This window comes from Oryza glaberrima, chromosome 4, assembly GCF_000147395.1.
Source record: "Oryza glaberrima chromosome 4, OglaRS2, whole genome shotgun sequence".
NCBI classification, from domain to species: Eukaryota; Viridiplantae; Streptophyta; class Magnoliopsida; order Poales; family Poaceae; genus Oryza; species Oryza glaberrima.
Window position 1 is genome coordinate 30564451 of NC_068329.1, and position 15639 is coordinate 30580089.

Here is a 15639-nt window from a genome sequence, read left to right on the forward strand (position 1 = left end):
GTTTATAGGCATCATTTATTAACATAAAAACGACTACTGCGATTGCCACAAGATGATGAGAGCTCACAGAGGAAAACAGAGCAACCACAGTTAAGTTATTCATTGTTGTCTTCAACACCAGAAAATTGCAAGTGTCCCGTGTAACCCGATCTAAAGTTACTACGCAAATAAGCTGTTGTGCTTACAAAAACATCTGGAGTACTGTCATACCATGCTCAGCAATCAAAAAGTACTCGGTCGTCGCAATTGCTAGTTCTGAATGGCACCTGATTACATCTAACAAAATGATATAGGGGAAGACGGATGATCTTTACTTCAAACTGACCTATGGTCTACTTCCGTCAGTCTCACCAAAACAAAAGATCGCACTTGGGGGCAGCTGATGCAGATTTTCAAATCAATTGCCCGTCTCCTGTAGGAACTCCAATACGTTTTGACTTGACACAATGTACCTCAAGGTAATAGCACCAGATACTAACCAAGAGATGATTCCTCTCCTCAAGACCTATTCTTCGGGGGTTTGACCTTGTATATGCGCACTATCCAGTTCGAAGTTGTGAATGCCTCCTCCAAGTACTCAAGCTTAATGTCTTTGTTGCCAATCTCCACTCCTCGTACTCGATCGTATCTACATACAAAATAAATAGCAGAGCTAGCATCCATTACCATATCAAAAACAGGCTTGTTATACAAATAGGACAATGCAAGCTACAACCAGCAAATTATGGTGCCTGGCTTATTAGGGAAACCATTCATAACCAAAATATAATACAGAGTACAATGTAATATCTATTTAAATAAATCAATGAAGAAAAAGCAATAACAATGGCAAGGATGTGCCATACCCTGGAGGTTTTCCATATTCTGTGGTCAGTTCTCCAAAACGGTAATAACAAAGCTTGTACCTGTCAAACAAGAGAGGAAACAATTAGAGGTGATGGAAGGATAGAAGTAACACGGATAAATAACAAAATAGTACATGTGTTGACAAATAAGTCTCATTAGTGTGTTTCATACTTACATTAAGCAATTCAACATTTTTGGTGCTGCCCCCTTGTCGACACGATACTCCCCATTAACAAGGTAATCAGGCTCTTTGATTACAGGAAAAACTCCACCACCAATGCGCACCATCCATAAGAACCTGGAAATAAGCAGCTAAGTAAGAATCCATTTTGTAGTTCAGTTTTTAAAAAAATGTTCAATACTAATTCAAATAAAACCAATAACATCGATTTATTAAAATTTGCTCTAGATTCAGTGGATAAACTTACTTGTTAATGTCATCTGAAGAATAACCAGTAACACCACCAAATACGACAAGCACATAATTCACATCCAGTGACTGCATTATCTCATACGCTTCATCTTCATAGGATGACATTGCACGCCCAACTGTAGCTATATGTGTATTATTCCATGTGTTGTTATCAACAATAACAGTTCTGTTCCCCATAGCTGTGATTTGGTATCCATAATCCCACCATGACATAATCTTTGCATCAGAAGGAGTGTTCTGACGAAGCCAATAATACGCTTCACGATAATCATCAAATATGACCCTGCCTCCATTATGACCCCTTGCGGCCAGAACAATGGAAGGAGAAGAGTAAGCTTCAGATGTCACCCAAGTGCAGTGTACAGCATATCTACTAAGCAAGTAGAAAGCACCCAGAAGTAAAGCAATGGCCACATTCTGCTGGAAAGGCAAGGATTGATCAACTGCACCCTGTTTACACAAGAAACCAAGTCAGCTTCTGAGTGATGTGAAAACCAGAAACTTAAAATAATTGATACAAGCAAACTGAAAACCACAAAATTATGTGCAATTGAACCTACTGGAATTAGAATTGTCAGAGAAAAGGCGCAAATCCTTTATATTCTTATCAGCCATGCACATGGTAAACTGGAAAATTGCAATCCAGCATTTCAAATGGCACAATACTCTGGAGGGTATTGATTGGCGGAAACAAAGGATTTCAATTGTACCACTTGATTTTATCTAAGTATGTTTCAGATTTCAAGCTCCATCAAATTTATTTATTTCAACTATCCATATACAAAATATAAAGCATGCAAGCAAGCATAGACAAAAAAAAAAAAGGGAATACCTTTGCAGCTGCCTTTGAGCCAGATGATTTTCCAGAGACAGTTTGTGGACTTTTGCTTTTTGTCCGAATCAAGGTAGTCAGATTTTTTATTGTAGCTGATGCTGCAATGGCACTAATAAGGCAAACAGCTGGCGCTGCAACAAGAATTAACCGAACCATCACACCAGCAAAGTACATACTCGTGAGGCCATACATAACTATAAATATTGTGGCATCTGACAAGCGCTTGAAACAGAAGTAGAGGCCTGCTGGGAACAGGAAAAGAAGGATGTGGAAATCAAACATGAACGAAGACCACGCTGTTGGTTGATGCTCAGATACTGATGCAATGATTGGTATATGGTCCTTTGCATAGGTTGGATCAAGCAGGGAGTAAAACCGCCCTGTCCAAGGGGAGATGTAACCTGACGCGGTACCAATTCCAAGAGCTAGGGTGCCAACAGTTATCACACATGTCAGGGTGATTCTCAGGAATGACTTGAATAGTTTGGCATCATTCAGCAGGTACTTCACCCAGTCCAAGAAAAAGAAAACCTGCAAAATGAGGAAATGGTTTATGATAGCTCTCTTATACATGTGCTATACTGCTCTATCTATACAAAGTACACAAAGTACCTCATAATAGAATAGATAATTGTCAAAGCATTCATATTAACAAATAACAAAGGTACGCTATGTTTGATATATACACACAACAAACACAATAACGACATTGAGTTATGTTGGCTGTGGGACATATTCAAGAGTAAAGAGTATAGCATCTAACATTTTACAGCCAGGCATAAATGGGCCACCAATCACACTGCAAACATACAAGAATTCACAGTTCCATAACATGTCTACCCAGTAAACATGATCTATCTGAAGAGGCAAAATGAGAGTAGCAGCAATCTGACACAAATGCCAATGTTCCATCTAATCATCTGGGTTATATGAAACTAACAATAAGTACTAACAAGTCATTTGATCTTAACTGTTCTACAAAATTACCTGTCCAATTTACTCCATAGTTTGCCTACAAACCAAGATCGGGTTGCCTTCAATTAAGTGTTTCGCCCTTTCTCAGTTACAAATAATCCTAACTCATTTCCAGGACAATTAAGATGGGTGGTGCAAATTTCCTAAAGTGGCGGGACTTTTCATCTGAATCATACCTTTTTATGTCAACTGTTGCTAATTTACTAAACTAGCCATCTAATAAACCAGAGCTGTAACTAGCTACTAATCTTAGAAGGCACTTTCATCGCTACGGATGAATTGTTACATCATTTCATAACAATATGTGTAAGAAATACCTGCAAAAGGAAGAATACTCCCATAGCGGCCATGTGCTCCCCAGACTGGACGTGTTGGAACCCAACGAACCGGATCTGCATCGCAAGTAGCATTCCAAGCACATACGTGGAATTGTAGGCCACGTAGAGCCTCTGCGAGTACCTCCCCGTGACGAGCAGCACGAGCACGTAGAGCGGCAACAGATTGATGATGAAGACATAGCCTCCCCACGCGGAGACCATGTAGAAGTAGCCGAACGCCGAGGCGAGCGACCATGCGAGAGATCCCGTGTTGACGGCGCGCACGAAGAGGTAGAAGGTGAGCAGCAGCGCGAAGATGGCGACGCCCTCGTTGTCGTAGGAGCCCGCGACGGAGCGGGAGATGTAGCCGGGGCAGACGGCGATGAGCGCGGCGGCGACGAGGCCCGCGCCGGAGTCCCAGATCTCGCGGCCGAAGGCGTAGGCGACGAGCGTGGTGTTGGCGGCGAAGAAGGGAGCGGTGAGGACGCAGACCTCGCGGATGTGGACGGCGAGGGAGAGCGCGCGGAGGAGGCGGTGGAGCAGCGCGGCGGTGACCATGAGGCCCGGGAAGAGGGTGCCGCCGACGACGCGGCCGAGCGGGTACCAGCTCTCGAAATCGAACCAGTTCCAGAACTCGCTGAATCCATGGTCGGAGAGGAAGAGCGTGGTGCGGTAGTTGAAGTAGGGATCGAACTCGTGGATCATGGACTCGTAGCGGAGCACGGAGAAGAGGCGGACGACGAACGCGAGCACGTAGATGAGCGCCAGCGCCGAGACCCGGAGCAGGAGCTCCTGCTGCTTCGTCTTCAGCCGCAGCGACCGGAGCGGCGCCGGCAGCGAGTCCAGCGCGGTGGCGGCGGCCATGGCGGCGATCCGGATGCGGGAGATCTGGCGCCTCTCGCTAGGGTTTCATGCGCCCCGCGCGTGGAGCGGGAGAGGTTTTAGAGCGCCGCGGCCGCTTGGTTGGGTTCGGTTTGGATCTGGGAGATCGAGGAGGAGGAAGACGAGAGCAGAGTCAAGCGCACGGGGATGACGACGCGATGGTTACACTGACATGTGGGCCATGCAAGTGCTGACGTGGGAGCCCCCACGTAGGCGCCTCTGTGACGCTGGAAACTGGGTCCCACTTGAATCGCCGCAGGCCATTGGCTGGAGAGGGCGGGAGACACGTCGCTCGCGGCTCGCTGCTATCAGTAGATTTTTACTGTATCTAATTTTTTCAAGAACAACATCAAATCTCTCCAAAAAACAGATCCTGAAAAAAAAAAAAGACACTTGAGATGGCAAGGTACTGAAGATACAAACAATGTGAGTACACGGAATTCCCAGCTAGTTTTGATACAACCACAATGCAAATTATCCATTGAGGTTTCTTGCAAGTTCAGTTATTTTCTGAATTACAATCCCCCAACGACCCGTACTTGTCTTTATCTAATCTTCAGTAGATTCATCCCATGAATCAGGCTCACATTGGTGAAGTCCATTAACTGGAAGTACATTCTGCCCACAGCTTCACGGAATACAAGTAGGAACAACATGGCTGAGAATCCAAGCCCTGATGGTTTGTTATTACCTCGATCCAGAACCTGAAACTAAAGCTGGTAGATCTGCTGCTAAATTTGATAACCAAAACGCAAAACACAAGATAACCAACAAAAAGATAGAACAGATGATGTTTAAAACCAAAACACTATCTTTCTACATGATGACAGATAATCAGAACTTCAGAGGTCCATCAACACTGACAACTCTCTATGACTATCCCTCTGTCATCCATACAAAGACGCTATCGGCCTTCAGTGACACACTGGTGTCTGTTGAAGTAGCTCCACGCTGGCCTGGAGATCTTCCTTACAGCGAACCAGCCCAACTGTTCAGTTATTCACAACAGCACACATAACACGTAAGATTTGTACAACTGACACCCAAACCATATAAAGTCAACAAGGAGAGCATATATAACTCTTGACAGATGATATCCCAGAAGACCAGAACACTGGATAAAATTCAATTCGAAACCCATAGCCTAGCAGCCTTATTTAATTGATTAGTTCTATCTAAAAGGCATCATGTTTTATTTCGGCCATACTAAATGGAGTAGTTAATTCATCGTTATTAGCAGAGTTAAGTTTCATTGTATATTCACTTTTAAAAAGATAATTGTATATTCTTATAATATACCTGAAAAATCAATCATTAATACCTTTGAAGCAAAATAGTACTAGAGTTTTAGTGTCAATCCTTGATCAAGAAAAAGCTTTCCTTGTGACTTAAAGTTGATGTAGCATTTATACCAAGGAGGAAGTATCGCCTACTCTGCAGTAGCAGGACAACAGAAAGAATTGAGCTATATAATTATGCCATGAATTAAGTAACAGCCAAGTCAGTATTTCCTCCATGATGGGAAAAAACAGATAAAAGTAAGTATTAGTAGAACACTACCTGATTTAATTCATAAACACGGAGATCTCTTGCTTTTTTGTTAGGACTAGCTCTACCAAATCAGACCTTGCCTATAAGGATCATCAGGTGGAACATCCATGATTATCCGGGATTGCATCTAACTGCAAATGAATTAGTCTTCAGCGCTTGCAGTTTGCTAAATCAGGTCAAGCGAGTGGTTTCTTAAAGGAGCATGTATAATGCAAGTGCTAGACAAGATGGGGGGAAGATAATGAGAATGCAACAAACCAGGACTAGAAGCACGTTTCATGACTAACACTTCCTCTGATAATTAGTGAAACCAGCTGTTCCTAAAAAATAAACACAATTATCATTTTTGCGTTGGATCACAAGGATTGCATGGTCAGAACATATTCATTGGAGCACCAACAAGACTACAAGAGCCAATGCTTTTTACTGGAGGTACTGACCTCCTGGATTACCCTATATGAAGTTCTAGGAGCAAGCTATTTATCTGCTCCCACAACTCTGAAGACTGTCAAAGTAACACCATAAGACAAGCATTGGACAGGATCACAAGCACATGATCCCACATTTATGAAGGAAGAAAAAGAATGCCATGCAAGTGGGTATTTATTCCAGATATGCTTTATCAAAAAAATTATAACACCGGGGCTTTTACAGCAAGTACTTTACAAGTGTTGGCTGACAGATTATATCAGCAGAGTAGATTAATGAAAATTTGCATGACAAAAGCAACAGGAATTTTACCTTCATTGGCTATTCACTGATAGTACATGTCCAAAAACAATGCCACTACCATGTAAAGTAGTGAAAAAGAATTGGCAGACCTATGAGCACTCTCAAGTTGTCCCTTTTTTTTCCTTAACTCCAATCAAGCACTTCCAAGTTATAAACACATTAAACAGAAGGATCACCCAATTCCAAGCATCCTATCTAATACAGAACACAGCTGCAGCATTTCTGTGCATTCCCCTGGACCCTTTCTGCAGAATGCCTTGATGACATTAGCAAAAATCCTACTATCTAATAACAATCCTTTTTCTAGCATATCATCAAACAACCTCAATGCCTCACGAACATTTCCACTCCTAACCAACCAATACGCCAAGCGTGCAACAGGCTCAACAGGATAGCCATCATCAATATGTCTGATCAAATTGACAGCCTCGGCTCTCCTCCCTGACCTAAAGAGGCAATCAACCAGCGTATTGTATGTGATCGTATCTGGGGCAATTTTACCCGCATTCACATCAGCGAACAGAAAACCAAGCTCATCCTCCTTCCCGGCCTCATAGAATGCATGAATTAGAATGTTACAAGTCACAGTGTCTGCCATGAACCCCTTGCTGCTGAACACAAACTTGGCAAACTGAAACTTTCCAGCTCGGCACAAGCATGAAATAAAAATGTTGCACGTTTGCACATTGGGTGTTATGGGCTTCTTGAGAAGATCTGTGAACAGTTTTAGAACACGCAGCCATTTCCTCTTCTTGCAGAAATGATCCATGACCGTATTGTATGTCACGACATCTACCACAAAGCCAAGCTCCTGGCATCGTTCCAGCACCTCCTTGCCTGCCCACATATCAAGGTCCTGGGCAACATAGTCGAGCAGTATGTTCAGACCAACTACTGTCGGCTGTAACCCCATCGTTACCATGATTTCCAGCTGCCGGAGTGCCTCTTCGACATACCCGAACCAGCAAAGCCCAGCAATGTAGGTGCTGTATGTAACTGCATCTGGCACCCACCCATTCCGGCCACTCTCATCAATGGTCCTCTGGACAGCATCAAAATCCCCAACCTTACATAACCCATTTACGTAGATGTTGTAAAATACGACATCGGGGTGGCATCCAGTGGAGCGCATGGAGCTGATGAGCGCATCAGCCGACTGCATATCAGCATTGGCACAGTACACCTGGAGGATCGGTGTGTAGCTGTGCAGGGTGAGCGGGTAATTGAGGGCGCGCATTTCGTCGAGCAGCTGGAGCGCGTCCGGGAGGCGGCCCGCGCGGCAGAAGGAGAAGACGAGGTCCGCGTAGTCGATGGGAGTCGGGGGAAGGCCGAGGCGGGACATCCAGACGAGGACGGAGTGCGCGGCCGACGGGAGGTGGAGGTGGGAGGAGTAGACGTGGAGGAGGAAGGAGAAGGCGCACCGGTCGGGGGCGACGCCGTTGGCGAGCATGTCGTCGAAGAGGGCCGCGGCGTCGGCGGGGCGGCCGGCCTTGGCGAGCGCCGACATGGCGGAGGTGTAGGAGGCGGCCGTGGGCGCGCACGCCGGGGAGGAGTGGCGCATGCGGCGGAGCACCCGCAGCGCCGCGTCGCCGTCGCCGTCGCGGGCGAAGGCATCCAGGAGGCGGTTGTAGTCGTGGAGGGTGTGGGGAGAGGAGGAGAAGGCGGCGGCGGCGGCGGCGGCGGGTTGGGGACGGGAAAGGAGGTGGCCGAGCGTGCGCATGGCCGCGCGCACCGCGGCGGACAATGGCGCGGAGGTGGCGGCGGCGGCGGCGGCCGGCCATGCGCCGGCCGTCATGAATGATTAGCGGAGGTTGCAGTTTGCAAAGGCATAATAGTGAAGGTGAAGTAATTTGGAGATTTGCTTTGCCAAGCGAGATCTGCATCAAACGGCCATGGATTACGAAAGAGGCATATGTTTCCTGAGTTTCGAACCTTTAAACAAACTTTGGTGGTGTTCTTTTTCTTTTTAAGATGAAGATTAAGTTTTTTTAAAAAGTAAAAAATAAAGTAGTACTAACGTATGATTAGTTTTAATTATTGTAAACTTGAAAAATACTTCCTCCGTTTCACAATGCAAGGTATTCTAGCATTTTTCATATTTATATTCATGTTAATGAATCTAGATATTATATATGTTTAGATTCATTAACATCAATATGAATACGGGAAATGCTAAAACGGAGGGAGTAGATTAATATGATATTTTAGAGCAACTTTCATATAGAAAGTTTTCGTACGAAACACACCGTTTAGCAATTTAAAAAGCGTGCCACAAAAATCTTTATCTGCATCAAACTCTTATTGGAGAAATGAACGGGACCTTTATACTCCCTTCGTTCTAAAATAGTCATTGTTTTAATTCAAAACTTATCTTAAAAAGCTTATCACCTTCAAGTACTCCCTTCTTCTCAAATTGATCATCATATATGTTTATATATCAAGACCAAGTATAATTTAAATCACATTAATCAAGACACCATACACATTCCAAGTCTAATTATCCTCTCATTCTCAATCATATATCATTTAATAGAAGACATTGTAGTCATTTTTACTAAACCTTAGTTTTTTAAATAACATAAAACGGCAACTAATGCAGGACGAAGAAAGATATTTTATTATTTTTATAATATCACTTTAAATTTATTTTTAACTTTATAGTATTTACTAACTCATTTGTTGGTGTCTTCAAATAATTATCAACCTATTGAGTCATTATTCCAAAAAAGAAGAACAGTGCCATAAAAAGTGCCACACACTCACTACAAATCACAATTTCTGTAGTGACATAACACATAACGAGAACTCCTTATAGTATTTTATATTTAGAACGGAGGTAGAACTAATCTTCATCTTTTTACCAGTTGCATTTGTTTGATACTACCAGTAAAAACTAAAAATGAGCACATCTAACAAATTTAACATTCTAGACAAAAGTCTAATTTACCCTTCTCCGTTTTCGCTCCACCTCGCCGTCGGCAGGCTCTGGCACCACCCGTTCCACAGTGACAACATTGCGATGGTCTGGCTTGCAAACAAATTCAGTGGCGACTCGATGGCCATTCACGTAATGCTTCTTCTCGTACTCATCAGCACAAGGGTCTGAAAACGCCAGATCGTTGCCAATCTCTAGCTTTGGGGTGATCACCATCTGCTCGAGGGCCATGGAGCTGCGAAGGATGTGAAGTGCTAGCTCCACCTGGTCTTTGTGGCCAAAGAAACCACTGATGCGAACGCGTTTGAGATGAGCGTGCTGGTGTGGAGGACCAACAATCCTTAGCTCACCATCCTCTTCGCGATACGGTTGATGCCGGCAGTTCAGCATCCACATCTAATGGGGAAAAAGAAATATTGCATGCATTAAAACGTGGAGTTAGTACATGGATCAAGGCAATAATATTGTTTCTGAAATTCATGTGACCCAAAGGGTTGCCTTTGAGTGTTCACCTGTGATGCACCGATACGGCAGTTTGCCGCCGTTCCCGTATGGGATACGTATCCGATACGGCAATACGTGGGATACGCGAGCGATACGGTATCGGAGAAGTATCACTGATTTGTTAGCCAAACAAAATATAAAAAAAATGAGCGATACGGCATCGATACATGGTCGATACTTCCCTCGATACGGCGCCCAGTATAAGGAATAAGTTCACTCCATGACCCTCAAATGTGATCGAAATCTAAACCTTGACCCTAAACTACAAAACCAGATATCTCGACCCCCAAACTTCTAAAACCGGTGTAATGTGACTCCCTGAGCGGGTTTTGCTGATGTGGCGCCACGTGGCGCCTACGTGGCAATATTGACCGAGTCTTTGTTACACGTGGCGTTGACGTGGCACCTACGTGGCAGTAGAAATAAAAAATATGCGTAGGACCCATTAGTCATTCACACAAAAAAAAAATGTGGGCCCACTGGCATGTGGGGCCCACATGTCAGTCCTCCTTCCTCCTCCCTCACTCCCTTCTCTCTCTTTCTCTTCCCTTATTCCCCTTCGCCGCCGCTCCCATTGCCACCGCCGCCGCTCCCTACCACCGGCGAGCTCCAGCCCCTCCCCCGCGCGCAGACAGCTGGCGAGCCCCTCCCCCGCGGGCGGACGGCCAACGAGCCACTCCCCCGCGCGCGGACGGCCGGCGAGCCCCTCACCCGCAGGCGGACGGCCGGCGAGCCCCACCCCGCGCGCGGACGGCCGGCGAGCGCCTCCCCCGTGTGCTATCGTCGTCGCCGCCGCCACGACGCCTTAGCGCATGGCCGCCTCCCCCGTGAGTTCCTCTACTGGGCCGCCTTCTCGTCGCCATCGTCGTCGACCCCCCACTCCCTCCGCACCTACTGCCTCCTCATCCACCTCCTCTCCCGCACCGCCGCCGCCGGATGCCGACGCCGCTCTCTCTCGCTGTCCCCGCACGCCACCGGCCGAAGGGGAAGAAGGGGAGAGAAAGAGAGAGAAGGGAGAGAGGGAGGAGGAAGAAGGTCTGACATGTGGGCCCCACATGTCAGTGGGCCCACATTTCTTTTTGTGTGAATGACTAATGGGTCCCACGCATATTTTTATTTCTACCGCCACGTAGGTGCCACGTCAACGCCACGTGTAACAAAGACTCGGTCAATATTGCCACGTAGGCGCCACGTGGCGCCACGTCAGCAAAACCGCCTCCCAAAACCGTTCCGGGAGTCAAATTGTACTGGTTTTAGAAGTTTGGGGGTCGAGGTATCTCGTTTTGTAGTTTAGGGTTATGGTTTAGATTTCGATCACTTTTGAGGGTCATGAAGTGAACTTATTCCAAGGAAAAATGGCCTTAGGATCGGAAGCGGCACAAGGACAAGGAGAGATTTATTTTTAAATTTTTCATTTTAATTAACTCTAAATTTGGTTTTTGTTGTTTTAAAATTATTTCTGGTGCTTTGAAAATTCAAGTAAAAAATTTAGGGACCCATTTAGAGCATGGAGGATTTAATAAAAATACTCCAAGCCACTTTCGAATTTTTCTTGCACGTATTTTAGTGTTTGAGATTTCTTTTAGACTTTTAATAATTTATATTACTCATTTTAGAAAGTGATTTTTAACTTGGGATGAATTTATCAGGATATGAAAATGTTACCCCCGAAGGTGAATTCCCTGTTGTCATCTCTATTTTGACTGTTTCATGAAGTATGAAGTATGTACGACTATCGTTAGACGAACTCTAGTCCCTCCGCTCTAAAAATAAATCAACATAATACGAGATATAATTAGATTTGTTTATTTTAAGACGGATGAAGTATAATTTATCAACAGTAGTCGCACATACTTAATAATTCGTGAATATCCCATACTATATTAGTTTATTTTATAACGGAAGATACTATATATTAGTTTATTTTGGTACGGACAGGAAAGGGTAGATAGATAGATAGATAGATAGATAGATAGAAATAGTTGCGCTTGCTACATGTGAGGGAGATTGAAGAGTGGACGTGGACTGACCGTTTGAAAAGGTTGATTGACAAGAAATAGTCTCTTCTTGGCTTTATATTTTGTGGTGTTAGGATAATGTCGTATTTTCATATTAGATTGGTTTTTTTTGACAGAGAGAGTAGGATAGATAGATAGATATAATTAAGTCGCACCTGCTACAGTTTTTTAAACACTGTTTGAAACAATTGAGTGACCAGAAATAGTTTATTTCTGTCTTTCTTCCTAAAATAAGGATGTAATATAGCTTAACACTATAAATCTAGATGAAGAGATGTCCAGATTTATAGTATATGATGTGCCAAGTCTACAAAGGATGGATTAGATATCTCTTGCTCGGACGATAGAGATAGATGTCTGGCCTTTTTCTTTTGGCAAGAACAAACTTTAAGTCGGGTGACTCCGTTAGGATTTATTAACAGCATAAATGGCATTGCATATTTTGTATACTAAATGATGTCCCGTGCTTTGTTGCGGCCGGATATATATTAGATATTGGAGAAATGATGAAATGATTTGGATTGAAATATTATGAAAATGATTTGAGAATGATGATTTAGCATGTGTATGTTTAGTTTTAGAATGAAATAAATAGTAGATATAACTATTATATGCTTGTATGTTGTGTTTTGTGTACTAATGGGTTGATGTGACATACTTGTGCAATATGTAGGTTTTTAGGAGTGATAATAAATACTATGCTTGTATGTTGAGCTTTAAGTGTTTGGTGGGTATTAGCTTTCTATAGAAAGAAGGAATGACACATTTGATATTTTTAATCAGTCCGACAATTTTAAGATTTTTTTTCAAATAGACTAGATAAACATTTTTTTCCTTTTTACCGAATTGGACGTAGACTCGTTTGATGCATGTCAACTATAAAGTCATAAAAAATCTTTAAAAATGGAAATATAGATTAACTTGTGATATTTCGATCTATAAACATATAAATTTAAATTTGATTTATAAAGGTAGAAAAAATAATATATCTTAATTTGATTTATATTTGTAAGTTGTGTTTCTATTGTGTATATGTCGAATTTGAATATGTATATGTATGTAGGAAGCCCATTATAGGCCCATAACTATTTAACCCTAAATTCTCTCATCTTTTAATTTCTCCATGCTGACTGGTGTTACTGTCCACCTTTTTAGTTTTAATCTACCTGTGAATATTCGATTGAAATATGATGCATGATTATATTTTGCATCTGATCTGTTATTCTGAGCTATATCTAATCTGGTCTGATCAGCAAGGTCATGACGCTAGCTTGCAGCCTTCAACACGGACTCAGCTATTCTTCTTGTGGAACTTATGGTGATTTTATTATGAAATGAAGCCAGGTTACCAAGTAAAACGTACTTCATTGTTCAACCACAGTATAATTCATGATTAAATAGTCAATGCTTTCATATTCAGATACTACTTAGGCATATTTGAAAAGTATAGAAATGTTTGGTCTTTGAAAAGTATAATCTATTTTTACAATATATATATATATATATATATACTCGCCGTATCGACGTATTAGTGTTTTTGAAAATTTCCGTATCCCCGTATCGCCGTATCCGTATCCCCGTACCAGTATCACGTATCCCTGCAACATAGGTGTTCACTAGCCTAAAAAAAAAAGAACTTTGGTTGTTTAGAAGTTCCCCCCTTTGTGAATACACTACAATCATGACTTAACTTCAATCTGAACCAAAGTTTTAGGTATGCTCATATGCGCAAAAGACAGAATCAAATATTCTATTCAATAAAAAAGTTAAGAAATAAACTACTGCATGTCACTATGCGCTTTTTAGCATTACCAACTGCCCCAACAGATAACATAAATAGATCACTATTCTTGTAATTTTATTGTCATTGGCATTTTTCTTTCCACAACTTACGAAATCTGTTTGCGAAGCCACAATGAAATAAACTTACAGACAACTCCAGTGTTTCCATGAAAGGAGCAATCTTCAGGATATAAGCATAATCAAGGGCATCAGTCTTTCTGATATTTCCATGGCCACAGAGAGCTAATTCCAACCTCAAATTCCGAAGATACGTAAATTTGAAAGGCCCTTCTGGTACGATAGTTCTCTGCAACAGAAATGAAAAAAAAAATTTGGTGAATTTGATCTTATAGTGATATATGCACAAAATATGGCCACAAAGGACGACATATCACGAACCTCACGTTCTCCACAATGTAAGGTCAGAGTCTCGAGCCTTGGCAAAGTACTGGGGAATCCAGTAATGATATAGGAAAGAGCAGATTGGTAATTGATGAATACAATACTAATATTTGTCAGCCTGGATGTTGAAGCAAATATCAAAGGAACCATGGTGCCACTGTACTTAAGTGTTGTTGGACTACAATTCAGTTCTATCTCTTGCAGATTAGGGCAGATATCCACTACCAAATGCTTAAGCCGGTCCAATGGATGAAGCATTCGTATGCTAGTAACCATTTCGAATATGAAATCTCCAAAAACTCCAGAAGATTGCATTTGGATAGCATACGCTGAACATCTTCATCTGTAATGCTCATATCTACTAAGCTAAGAATCTTGAGGTTCAGAAATCCTTTGAAATCAGCAGGCAGCTGCAGAGACACGGTCGTAAGCTCGAGACACCGCAAGTATGAACCATAATTGAGGCCAAGAAGCTGTGGAGGCAAATTATATGGTGGTTCTTTGATTATCCGTATGCAATTGCTATGTGTCAAATCTGTGAAAAATGAGCCCTTATCCTGACCTGATAAATCAACAACCAATTCCTTTGTTTTTGATGCAATTGCAAAGTTCACCCATCTATCAATATGGTCTGCGTGCTTACTATGCAACCGAAACTTAATTTCCATACGTTGAACCCCCATTCCACTGTGCTGACGCAGGACCGCATCAACCCTTGTAATAAATTCGTAGTCCCTGAGCCATCGCCATCGATGTGGAGTCAAGGTCTTGACATAAGGTTTCCTCATTGTACCTTTATTAAGAGTAAGATTGATGTGGCTGCACCAAAAATATTTCCATTTTCTTGACAATACACTTGTCCTTATAGCGTCATTTATTGGCAACTGCGACAAGATCTTTGCTAAAATATCCTACATCAGGAAACAACAGCATTATAATAATTTAAGTATTTGACATAAACAGCAAATAGATACCATCGCAGTACAAGATTCATCATATTAATACGTGAAAACACATTGTCTTACACTTAATTTCTGTATGAACTCACATACCATTGGGAGATTGCTAAGTGAAATTTTTTGTACTTCTCTTCTTTTGACAATTCCCCCATGCAGGCCTTGTTCTGAATTCCTCATCATGCTCTGGTTGTGGCTGAACTCTTTCCAGTAAAGAAGAGCCGTCCTACTGTTCAGTACATACAAGAACATCAAGCACTAGAAAAAAAATAATTTCATGGAATTGATAATCTTAAGGTAACGACTCAGATGAGTATTTCAACTTTGTTACATGATAGGAAAAAAAGAGTCTGTCAGGGCATGTACGATGTACCCTTATTACTTTGTAAAGGAGAACATAGTTTGAAAGATGTTTTCTCTTATATAAAAGAATTTCAGTGTTTTATGTCAACTCTGTTTTTTTGTATGTTT

At 42.4% G+C, this 15639-nt stretch overlaps 2 protein-coding genes and 1 pseudogene across 4 annotated transcripts; all 3 read right to left on the reverse strand.

Annotated features, from left to right (window-relative positions):
• Positions 1–68: 68 nt before the first annotated feature.
• On the reverse strand, positions 69–4411 carry LOC127770469 (dolichyl-diphosphooligosaccharide--protein glycosyltransferase subunit STT3B). The gene is made up of 6 exons (XM_052296199.1): positions 3407–4411; positions 2112–2645; positions 1275–1729; positions 1022–1144; positions 846–905; positions 69–628 (listed from the first exon to the last, which is right to left on the reverse strand). Exons 1-6 carry the CDS (start codon positions 4268–4270, stop codon positions 499–501), a joined length of 2166 nt encoding a protein of 721 aa, XP_052152159.1. The 5' UTR covers positions 4271–4411; the 3' UTR covers positions 69–498.
• Positions 4412–4704: 293 nt separating this feature from the next.
• LOC127769809 (pentatricopeptide repeat-containing protein At1g62670, mitochondrial-like) lies at positions 4705–8431 on the reverse strand. Of its 3 annotated transcripts, none has more exons than XM_052295467.1 (3): positions 6098–8431; positions 5849–5970; positions 4705–5722 (listed from the first exon to the last, which is right to left on the reverse strand). In XM_052295467.1, the coding sequence occupies exon 1, from the start codon at positions 8364–8366 to the stop codon at positions 6744–6746; it is 1623 nt and encodes a 540-aa protein (XP_052151427.1). In that variant the 5' UTR covers positions 8367–8431; the 3' UTR covers positions 4705–5722; positions 5849–5970; positions 6098–6743. The 3 variants fall into 3 exon arrangements, with proteins under 3 accessions (XP_052151427.1, XP_052151426.1, XP_052151425.1); XM_052295466.1 differs by having other exon boundaries at positions 4705–5276; positions 5610–5722; positions 5849–8431; XM_052295465.1 differs by having other exon boundaries at positions 4705–5276; positions 5610–8431.
• A 5388-nt stretch (positions 8432–13819) lies between these two features.
• LOC127770662 (F-box/FBD/LRR-repeat protein At1g13570-like) lies at positions 13820–15351 on the reverse strand (annotated as a pseudogene).
• Positions 15352–15639: the final 288 nt, after the last annotated feature.